The sequence below is a fragment of the Centroberyx affinis genome, unplaced genomic scaffold (assembly GCF_046629955.1).
Source record: "Centroberyx affinis isolate AG114_WGS23_722 - 3 ecotype Tasmania unplaced genomic scaffold, CSIRO-AGI_Caff_v1 ptg007663l_1, whole genome shotgun sequence".
NCBI classification, from domain to species: domain Eukaryota; kingdom Metazoa; phylum Chordata; class Actinopteri; order Beryciformes; family Berycidae; genus Centroberyx; species Centroberyx affinis.
This window is the reverse complement of record NW_027283865.1, coordinates 18070-29930: the sequence shown is the minus strand read 5'-3', so window position 1 is coordinate 29930 and position 11861 is coordinate 18070. Positions and strand designations below refer to the sequence as shown.

The 11861-nt window shown below is 40.4% G+C and overlaps 1 protein-coding gene across 1 annotated transcript; it reads right to left on the bottom strand.

The window, feature by feature from the left end:
* Positions 1-431: 431 nt before the first annotated feature.
* LOC139639760 (protein NLRC3-like) lies at positions 432-11150 on the bottom strand. Its single transcript, XM_071513909.1, has 11 exons — positions 11083-11150; positions 9538-9651; positions 9231-9319; positions 8353-8375; positions 7007-7075; positions 6609-6837; positions 4400-6185; positions 4116-4289; positions 2396-2548; positions 2155-2201; positions 432-1939 (listed from the first exon to the last, which is right to left on the bottom strand). Exons 1-11 carry the CDS (start codon positions 11088-11090, stop codon positions 1368-1370), a joined length of 3264 nt encoding a protein of 1087 aa, XP_071370010.1. The 5' UTR covers positions 11091-11150; the 3' UTR covers positions 432-1367.
* Between the last annotated feature and the right edge of the window lie 711 nt (positions 11151-11861).

The window sequence follows — 11861 nt, the reverse complement described above, 5'->3', positions numbered from 1 at the left end:
AATGTATAACATTTTTTTTGCAGGAAATGGCTTATTTAGTAATGTTTTTATTCTGCGGGAGGTCTTCCAGACCCCCTGCCCTGTTCAGATTTTGCATTAATAAAAGAAGAGCACTGGGACTCAAACCAAATTGAAAAAGTCCAGTTAGAGTTCTGTAAAAACATCCTCAAAGTCCATAGCAACTGCCCAAATCTTGTATGCAGGACCAGTTTCCCCTCTTAATTAAAATCAAAAAGAGAACAATCAAATTTTGGAACCACCCAGTAGAATCAGACTCAAATTCATACCAACATAACACATACAGTATGTTACAGGTACCAGGTGTCCGTACCGCTGTAACAGTTATAAACTGAAAAACAAAAGGAAAGGATGAGACAGGGAGACGTTGGCTTCTCTGAATCCTCTGCAACTATCTTTATTTAAGTTGTCCCAGCATGTGCATAAAACAGTTCTCTCTTTGTAATCATTTTATTTTTTGCATGTAAAAAAATACAATACTTCCATAAGCAGGAAATTATTTAAAAAAATAATTAAAAAAATACATTCATCTGTCAAATCATTATCTGTATCTCTCATTTTAACCTATTTCCTGTCTTAAAGCTTGAACTCTACCTCTATTGCATTTTCAGTTTGTCACCCAAATCAAATCCCCTTTTATTTTGGGTCGGTTCAGTGCACACTCTCATTTGTTACAATACAGTTTGATTTAGCCGTCTCTCCAGAAGACTAAAACACCTAAGGCATTTTTCCATTTGCACTGAAGGAAAGAAAAAAACAAGGGAGAACAAAGCATAGCCAAAATAGATATATCTTGTTTGTCCACATAATAGTGGTTGTCACACATACATTGAACAGCAAAAAATCCCAAAATAACAACATACAAATCCTTACCAAAACGCACTTAAAATAGACAAAATGAATAAAGTAATATATTTTGAGTCATGGAAATACAAAATACAGTCATTACATGAACTAGAATGCTACAGATCACTGCAACGAGAATTTCAATTGGCTCCATACTTAAGAGAAATAATAATTTAAAAAAAAATCCAAAGACAAATTTTAGCTAAATATACTGTATATTCAGTGATCACAAACTGGCTATTGAAACTGGGCTCCATAAGAAACAATGGTTAAACAGAAGAAAAAGTCTGTGTCCAGTGTGGAACAGGAGAAGTTGAGACAGAAAATCACTTTCTCATTAACTGCCCAAAATACAAAGAAATTAGAGAAGCATTCTTCCCCAAATTCACCGAGAAGTCTCTATGTGTGTGTGTTCTGTGCATGTGAGTATTTGTGTGTGTGTGTGTGTGTGTGTGTGAGTGAGTGATTCTGTACAGAGTGAATTATCATTTCAGCAGCTGTCTTTAGTCAGCAGTGTGAGTGTTTCTCTCTCCCTCCTCTATCTGACACAGAGACACTGAGGAACCAAACCCAAACCCAAACCCAAACCCAGGATAGAGTGGTTCGGTGAATGTGGAGTGGAAGGTGTGGAGGTGGATCAGTGTGTCAGAGGAAACTCTGTAGAAGGACAGGGCGCCAGCAGGCCAGTCCAGATACACTGCTACTCTGTTAGAGTCAGAGGAGGGGAGGGAAGGTATGGCTGCTGATTCGTTATTGTGCCAGACAGAGTAACTGTTACCATCGCAGTCCAGACTCCAGGACTTTTCATTCCCTCCAAGCCTGCAGTCAGCACTGTCTCCTCTCCTTCTGATTCCTCTGTAAGTCACTCCTATAGAAACCCTTCCTTTCCACTTGACCTCCCAGTAACAGCGACCAGTCAGACCATTTCTACACAGCAGCTGATGCCAGCGGTCAAATCTCTCTGGGTGATCAGGATATGGCTGCTTCTCTCTCACTGCTGTCACCTTTCTGTTGTCTTCAGACAGGAAGAGGATTCTTTGTGCTGTGTTTGGGTCCAGTGTGAGTTCACAGGCATCTGATGAGAGAACAAGACTCAATACAGCAGCAGCTTCTCATCTAATACACCTGTTGAGTTTGACAATTAATGTTTTAATGCAGTTTCATGATGGCACATGATGTCAGCCATCATAATGAATGGATGTCACATACTGTGGTGTAGATGGGATTTCCATCTCAACTGATGAATGTGTGTTGCTTTGTTTTCATGAATCAAACTAAATACACACTTACACTTCCTCACACCTGGTTTCAACCTCTGCACTCCACCATGGTCCACACTGGGGGAGAAACAAAGTCAGATTATCTTTAATGATGGAAACACGGACAGTAAATAACCTTCCGTATGAAGGATTTTCCATACAGCATCAGTCATAAGTGCTGTTAAACATTAAACAGTATTCCTGAGCTTCTCAGTGTTACAGAGAAAATGTGTGTGACTCTCAGCCTTCTAGCAGACGTTGCCTCTCCATACCTGAGAGAGTCCAGTCCAGCAGAGACCAGCTTCACTCCTGAGGCTCCTGGATGATTGTAGCTCAGGTCCAGCTCTCTCAGATGGGAGGGGTTGGAGCTCAGAGCTGAGGCCAAAGAAGCACAGCCTTCCTCTGTGAGCAGACAGCCTGACAGCCTGCACACACACACACACACACACACACACACACACAGCTACATATTGTTGCACTGTCTTCCAATGATAAAACGATAAAACAATATTGATAATTATCTCGGTTCAATTTTCCTCGATTTCAAAATAAAGCCAACTGGATAACGTTCAATAAAGACCACAGCAGAGTTCCTCTCATAAAGCATAATTCCAGTTATTTTCAACCTCATTTTATTTATTATAGATTTCATCACTTCCTTCACTGTAGAGCTTTATGTAGCTTCAGTTAGCTGGGAGTGCTGCTGTCCAATACACACACACAGAGCAAACACACTCTCCAACAGTTGAACCCAAAAAGAGATTTCAACACAATAACTCTCACACTGCAGTTACACGTTATGTTATTTAATAAATAAAGAAGCGTTTTAAATGAAAGTTGACTGATCTATTCAACTTTTATTCAGGAGCAAAATTAACCTTTTAAACTTGACAGCAATAGTGATTTTACATATCATAATAAAACTCGATATTGCCTGTTAAAAGTGATAACATTTTCAGTCATATCGCCCAGCACTAATATTTTAATTATAGTTTATTCTTGAGGATTGCATTACGTACAGAGTTACATGTTGGATTTTCTCATTCTTACACGTCCCTGAAATTAATTATGATAATACAAAAACTGTAATTGTCAACAGTAATTGTAATTGTCAACAACAAATATCAACAGTTGGCCCAGATATCAGCTTCGTGTTTTCATTTCAGTTCTCGACTATGCTAGATATGCTGGTTTGATTGCCACTGCTGTCACCCATGCTAACAATAAACATATGCTTTGTTATGCTTTAAAAAAATTGATGTAAATTAGGCAACACTTTAAAAAGAAGTGGTTTTATATAATAATAATATAAAATATAAACATGATGAACAAGATTAAGAAGTGAGAAAAGACAAAAATGTCAATAAAAGTGTGTTTTACAAAGTGTTTTAAAAGATGAAACTGAATCTGCTAGCCTAAGTACCTCAGAAAGCTTTCCATAGTCTTGATGGCAAAAGTTAAATCAGCTTTAGTGTTGAGTCTAGACTGAGGGAAAGTCAGAAGGACCTGAAGATCTCAGCTTGCTCTCCAGCTCATAGGGAAGTAAGAGCTCCACAATGTAATTTGGGGCCAAAACTACTTAAAATGTGTTCAGTGACATTTTAATATTAATTCTATATCTAACTGGTGGAGAGATGTTAAATTTGGGGATGATGATTGATTTTACCTTACCACTGGTTAAAATCCTAGCTGCTCTATTCTGAAAAAGCTGGAGATGTGACAGTGAAATATGGCTGAGACAAGAATAGAGAGAAGTTCAGTAATCTAAACAACAAGATATCAAAGTATGGATGATCTTCTCTCAATCATTTAAATTCATTGCTATGTGTATGAAGCTGGATCAGAATAAAACTCTGAAATCCTGATATATAGCTTTCAGGGTCAACCTTTGTAGATTCAGGAATCCTGACCTGAGAGAAACTTTTGAGAACATGGACCTTAGTTTGGATAAATGTGTCACATCAACCGAGAAAAACTGTAAACTGATCTGACCTGAGAGTCTCCAGTCTGCATTGTGGACTCCCCAGTCCAGCAGAGAGCAGCTTTACTCCTGAATCCTGCAGGTCGTTGTTACTCAGGTCCAACTCTCTCAGACTAGAGGACTGGGAGCTGAGAACTGAGGCCAGAGCTTCACAGCTTCTCTGTGACAGCTTACAGCTGCTCAGCCTGAAGAAGAATTAGTGATGAAGACAAACAAGGACTTTGAAAATATTTGTTCTCTCCTGTATATAAGATCACGTCATATATTGAAACTATTCAGTTTTCTATGCACTTACACAGATTTATTGGAGGCTTTGACCACTGGCAGCAGCATCAGAAGAGCCTCCTCTGAAGCAGAGTATTTCTTCAGGTCAAACACGTCCAGCTCTTCTTCTGATGACAGTAAGATGAAGACTAGAGCCGACCACTGAGCAGGGGAGAGACTGGCTGTGGAGAGACTTCCTGATCTCAGGTACTGTTGGATCTCCTCCACTAGAGAATGGTCATTCAGCTCATTCAGACAGTGGAACAGATTGATGCTTCTCTCTGGAGAGGGATTCTCCTTGATTTTCTTCTTGATGTACTGGACTGTGTTCTGATTGGTCTTTGAGCTACTTCCTGTCTGTGTCAGCAGACCTCGTAGGAGAGTCTGATTGGTCTGCAGTGAAAGACCCAGGAGGAAGCGGAGGAACAAGTCCAGGTGTCCATTTGGACTCTGTAAGGCCTTGTCCACAGCACTCTGGTAGAGGAGATTTAGTTTAGATTTGTCTTTGGAGGCTGATTGTGGTTCTGACAGCAGATTGACGCCAGAGTCGATGAATGAGACGATGACATGAACAGCAGCCAGAAACTCCTGAATGCTCAGATGGACAAAGCAGAAGACCTGGTCCTGGTTCAGCCCACGCTCCTCTTTAAAGATCTGTGTGAACACTCCTGAGTACACTGAGGCTGCTCTGATATCAATGCCACACTCTGTCAGGTCGGCTTCATAGAAGATCAGGTTGCCTTTCTCCAGCTGCTCAAAAGCCAGTTTTCCCAGAGAGAGAATCATCTTCCTGCTCACTGTAGTCCAGTGTGGATCTGTCTCAGCTCTCCCATGATACTTGACATTTCCTTGTTTGGACTGAACCAGCAGGAAGTGGATGTACATCTCAGTCAGGGTCTTGGGCAGGTCTCCTCTCTCACTGGTTTTCAACACATGGTCCAGAACTGTAGCAGTGATCCAGCAGAAGACTGGGATGTGGCACATGATGTGGAGGCTTCTTGAAGTCTTGATGTGGGAGATGATTCTGCTGGCCTGCTCCTCATCTCTGAATCTCTTCCTGAAGTACTCCTCCTTCTGTGGGTCAGTGAAGCCTCTCACCTCTGTCACCATGTCAACGCAGTCAGGAGGGATCTGATTGGCTGCTGCAGGTCGTGTGGTTATCCAGAGGCGAGCAGAGGGAAGCAGTTTCCCCTTTATGAGGTTTGTCAGCAGCACATCCACTGAGGTTGACTCTGTAACATCAGTCAGGATCTCGTTGTTCTTGAAGTCTAGAGGAAGTCGACACTCATCCAGACCGTCAAAGATGAACACAACCTGGAACTTGTCAAACCTGCAGATTCCTGCTTCTTTGGTCTCAGTAAAGAAGAGATGAAGAAGTTCCACCAAGCTGTACTTTTCCCCTTTCAGCAGATTCAGCTCTCTGAAAGTGAATGGAAATGTGAACTGTATATCCTGGTTGGCTTTGTCTTCAGCCCAGTCCAGAGTGAATTTCTGTGTTAAGACTGTTTTCCCAATGCCAGCCACTCCCTTTGTCATCAATGTTCTGGTTGGTTTATCTCTTCCAGGTAAGGGTTTAAAGATGTCTTCACATGTGATTGTTGTTTCTGGTCTCACTGGTTTCCTGGATGCTGTTTCAATCAGTCTGACCTCATGTTCATCATTGACCTCTCCACTCCCTCCCTCTGTGATGGAAAGCTCTGTGTAGATCTGCTTCAGAAGTGTTGGGTTTCCTGCTTTAGCAATCCCCTCAAATACACACTGAAACTTCTCCTTCAGATTGGATTTGAGTTCATGTTGGCAGATGGCAGCAAGAGTTTCTGAATGAACAAAGAACAAATAATGTCAATGAGTGGATGTTTCGGTAAACATGAGAAATGTGAACATTTCTTGGTAATGTATATATATCCCCACTCCATGGCATCTATTCATCTCATCACCGGTGAGTGGACAAACAGGTGACTTGGGATGGGAAGATATATTGAAATTCAATATATTGGATTGATATATAACATGAAAATGTGACAATATCTATCATGGGGCAAAAAACTGAATTGTGAAATTAGCTACATTTTTTTCTGCTAATAATTTACCAGATTATCCACAGGGATTGTAGTCATTCATTTTTCAATCTGAATTGTATATATCTCGTTTGGCAAATAGATTCACAGAGTTTTGAAATACTTCACCATTTTCCACCATCTCCCCTCTCCATCATGTTAAACCTGTTAAAAGCCTCTTACTGCTCTGCAGAGAGTCAGCCAGCTCCTCCTGCTTCATTCTCCTCAGGAACTGCAGTGTGATCTGCAGAAAAGCCTCTCTGCTGCTCCTCCTCTGCTCTTCCTCCTCATCATCCAGAACCTCCTCATCCTCCCTCTGCCTCTCTAAGCATTCTGGGTAATCTGGACTCAGAACCATCTGGATCCTTTTCAGCTCGTTCTTCACAAAGGTGATGATGTTCTCTTCAAGCAGCTGGAACACAATAATATATAGATTAAACTTTCTTACTAAAATTGTTACAACATCAGATCCATCATAGACTGAAAGCCTGCTGGTCTAAAGAGTGCAGCATGGAGACTGAATGTTTGTTTTGCATTTCACTTGTTGGTGAAGTAAAAGGTGTTGTTGTACATTTACACACCATAAATATGGAGTCCAGGTCTGTTTGATGCTCCTGGGCAGACTGACCACTGGGAACCTCTGACCTCTCCTGGTCAACTCTGTGGAAAAAACAAACATAAGACATTAGGTCATAGGTCATATTAGATCATATTATGACATACACACACACACACACACACACACACACACACAGGTTCTACAGTTATGGACACATGAAGGAATAGTTCACCCACAAATGAAAATGTGTCATTATCTCCTCACCCTCATGTCAGTTGAGACACTAGTGAAGATTGTATGTCAATATAACACACAGTGAGCTAGCTGGTTTATAGCAGCCTTCTCCAAAACAACTGGAGTGAATGGAGACCATTTCTTTACAGTTCCAAAATGGTAAAAAAAAAAAAAATGACTCCACAGTAATCCAAGTGTTCTGAAGCTAAACGATTGCACTGTGGGTCCAAAAGTCCAATATTCACCTCATTATCTCAAGATCACAAGACCTGGAGCTCTGGTTGCTCTACAACGATCTGGTGGAAGAGTCCTGCTGCCTCCATGTGCTCATCATCAGCTCGTACTTCATCCAACTTGTCTCTTTTTAGTTGAAATGATAAACGTATCTTCCGATGCTTTACTAGGGCACATCATCAGTGATGTAACCTGGGGTCATCGGGTGTTTCGGGTCTTTCAACATCAGTCACCCTCACCCAGGCGACCAGATGAGGTTGATCAGGCCTCAACTTGTGCCCTAGTAGCAACCTCCCATGGATCTGCTCTTTCTATCCAGAACCATCTGGATCTTTCTCAGCAGCTTCTGTGCTGTGTTGTGCTGCTTTTGATGTTGGACTTGGCCTCTCTCCGGTTGTGATGAGCTGTCTGCTTCATGGGCTTAGATCTTTTGCTCATGTTGATGGCACTGCAGATGGCCTCTGCAATGGTCTTGAACATTTGGTCGTGCCACCAATGGTAACAACCTTCTCCCAGAGCCTTTGGGCAGCAGCTCAAGATGTGTTCGAGAGCCCATTTCTTGGGCATAGTGGGCACAACAGAGTATCCATCAGGCCCCAGCAGTGCAGGTTGGAAGGACTGGAGAGGACATCATAGACTGCCTGAGCCAGGAACCTGATGCAGTGTGGTTCCGCCCACCATAGGTTAAAACCATGTGATTTTTCTCTCCACTGGCTAAAAATCCTTGCTGGGGTTTTAGTTCAATCCCATTTGATTGTCCCACCATTTGTGTATAGCATTTCTTCACAATTTATTAAAAATAAACAGATTCAGATTGCACAAAACAAGCTCATTAGGGTTATATTAAAATTACCGCCCCGTACCCATTTGGATGCTGCACATTTTCAAAACCTAAAGTACCTTACTGTGGAAAAAGAGTTTCTCAAATCAAACAGTTTTTTGTTTTTTACTCTTTTTACTTTTTACAAAATTATAAATAGCCTATTGTGAAGTCTATTTGTTTTTTCTTATTTTTCAATTAGTTATTTTTCCTGTTTTTCCTATTGTTCCTGTTTCCTGTGTGTATTAAGTGTCTGTTTGTCACAACCTGTCTTACCTAACTTGTCGATCTGTCATCTTGTCTTTCTTTTCCTCTCTCCCCTAGACGTCCACAATGCTACTAAGATACGAACCATCTAGATCTCTCAGATCTTTTAACTGAACTCTGACTCATGGCGAGGCTTTTAGCCACTATGGTCCGAGCCGGTGGAGCAGCCTCCCAGAGGATCTAAGGACTACAGATAGTGTGGACACTTTTAATGTTTTTATTTTAAAATCATATATATTGTTTATTTTTTATTTAAAATGTTAATGTTCCCATTTTATTCTACTCTGATATACATTCTCTCACTTTTTTTTTTATGACCTCTCTTCCTCTTTTTGGTTGTTTCATTCCATTGCATTTTTATGTGTTGTGAAGCACTTTGAGCTGCATTTGCTTGCATGAAATGTGCTATACAAATAAAGTTTGCTTGATTGATTGATTGATTGATTGATTGATTGATTGATTGATTGATTGATAGATACAGTTTTTTGGAAAGGCCTGATCCATATATAGGTCAAAGGTGCAGACTGTTTACATCTGAGGGGCTGTGGGAACACTGGAAAACACAGAAGATCAAAGCACCTCACCATCACACAGGAGTGTTTACTGGCTAACAATATGAAGGGCCACACCAATTTTACATCTCATGACTCAGTTTAAAATGTTTACCTTTTATCAATAGAGTGGTGTCCATGTCTGAAGTCAATAGGGGGACCCTTAGACCAGTCACTCTTCATGGACACACAGCTGGGTGCAGGAGAGTCTGGTCTGTCCTGCTGGATCCTGATAGAAACACAGGATGGACAAAGCAGAGCTGATGGTAGGAAACAGTCAGACAGACCGGCTGTTGACCAGCAGCTCCCAGTGTCTAACAGTAACAGATTGGTTATAGAAAGAAGAGCGATGCTGAAAAAGATCATGCATGTCAGCAAACCTTCTCTACATATTAGTAATAGTTAAAACATGAAAACAGTAACATTTAAATGCTAGGAACAACTTACATCTTTTCAGAAGAAAGGTGTTCATCTTGAAAACCAATATGACCAGTCTTTGACCGGTCTCTCTTCATGGACACACAGCTGGGTTGAGGAGAGTCTGGTCTCTCCTGCTGGATCCTGATAGACAGAGAAGAAGAACACTAAGGCAGGAAATTCACTTTTTAGTGAAGCAGCCACAGCAGCAGGTGGAAACCCAGAAACTACCAGCTAGGTCTAAACACAACAAGTATCAGCACACCAAAATAATAATTAGCAGAATATACCTGAAAAGTATGACTTGTAGTTGAAATAGTGTTTCAGTGCAGTACACCTTAAATGAATGGGCAAATGAGCAGTGGTAGTACCAGTAGTCATAGCAGTACTTTAGTGGAGTATACCTTTAAAAGTATAAATATGTTAAGGTAGTGTTTAAGTGGAATGAACCTTTAAAAGTATGTGTTGTAGTAGAAACAGTATTAGAATACAGTGAAAGTCTTTGAAGTGCATTAAGCAGCATGTATTTCATCTCTCCTGCTTTTATTGAAATATAAAGTAACTGGATGGAAAGATGATCAGATAACATAGCAATATAATTTTGATAAATACATGTCTTGATCTGAATAAACCTGAACAAACAGCCATATATAACATCAGGATCAGAGTCCAATCTGAAGTCTGTGTCAGAGAATCAGGAAGTAGTTTTATGATGCGTCTGTCAGATGGTGAAATTGAACCTCATCATCTACAGTGAACTAAAGAGCAGCTTTCCTGCTCTGAGTAAAACAGGATTAAAAACATTACAACAAATAAACAAGGAACTTTGAGGGAAAAGTAGCACATCCAAAAATAAAAGGATGGCAGAGTATTCTCTTTACACTTTCATTTATTAGCACACACACAAAAATACTGACGTGTTTCAGCCTGTACAGCCTTCATCAGAACATATAAAAACAAGCTCAGGGTGTATATATCTCTACTCGATAATCTCAACAGGTGAATGTAATGAAGACAGTTAATCAGGAACCAATCCTATGAAGTGAGTGGCATCATAACATCACACACAGTGTAAAAACGTCCTGAAGACAACTCAAGCAGCACTAGTGGAACACAGCGACATTACAAGTGACTCTTTGATACACAGAAAACAAGACGCTCCAAACAAGTCAATGCAGTTAAAGTCTATAATTAGTGGCACTATGGTTATTTATAGAAAGCACTTGATGTTAAAATCATCATTTAGTCCATCGGGGATCATTGTATTTAGGGACCAAATCCAAAACATTTCCCTTTGTTTCTGGTTAAACTCTCCAGTCAAGTCTGTTTTGGTTGATGTGCACTTCTACCTCCACTCTTAACAAATCAACATGTTCAGGACGTTAAAACACAAACACTGATGTGTTCACAAACTGTCACAAAGTGTTTTATGTTTCCAACCCAAACAGTGAGTTTCACAAACAGAGGCTTATTCTGTCTGATCGTCTTATTACAGTTAAATCAATCAACAGTAAGAGTTAACGGGTTGAAGAATAAAACTCTATAAACTGTAATGTAAAGTGTTTGATACAATACCTTTTCATGTTGGAAACAACCTGCTGCCTTGCTGGGAAGAGGAAGTGAAACTTGACTGTTAGACTAATACTGTGGGGGAGGGAGGGAGAGAGAGAGAGAGAGAGAGAGAGAGATAGAGAGAGAGAGAGAGAGAGAGAGAGAGAGCTAGAGAGAGAGCTAGAGAGAAATCGTAATCATTAAACAAAGATTTTATTCCCGTCTTATCAGGAAATATCATTGTCACACTGGTAAAAATATTTAAAGACCCCATGAAACAGCATCTTTACTTTCTTGACTTGATGGATTTACTGTTGAAACAGGATGTTGGGGCGGGACATCATGCAGTGAGGGATCAATCAAAAGTCTAAACCAATAGGAGATCAGTTAGGGAGAGAGAGGCAGTTTTATTTGATAGGAAGGGTGGAGGGGCGGGACTGTTCAGAAAGCTGTGATGTTTTATTGGTTTTTATTTCCGCCTCCTGCTACAGCATGAAGTCACCATTAAAGATACTCTGTGTTCCAGGAAGGAAAAGGAATGGGAGTTCATTTCATCAGGATTTTAAATGTTGGTACAACAGTAATCAGTCTCATCAAATCAGCCATGGATTTGGAATTTTAATAAGTTATTAAACTATCCAAATGTTAATGGTAAATTAATTAGGATAGTATGTTAAGATGACTAAATATATTTGTCCTATCACTTTCATTAGAAGGGCTGAAGGTTTGTGATTCTTGAACAGCAGAGGATGGCTTCAATAAATTAACAAGAGGCGAACTACTGTGCAACAGTGAATTACATT

Excerpts from the sequence above, each read along its gene's own strand:
- LOC139639760 (XM_071513909.1), bottom strand. Across the intron at positions 9,320-9,537 it reads CACCTTTCTTCTGAAAAGAT|GATCCAGCAGGACAGACCAG; the intron begins GTAAGTTGTTCC and ends TGTTTCTATCAG. Across the intron at positions 2,202-2,395 it reads GCTGGACTGGACTCTCTCAG|TGTGGACCATGGTGGAGTGC; the intron begins GTATGGAGAGGC and ends TTTCTCCCCCAG.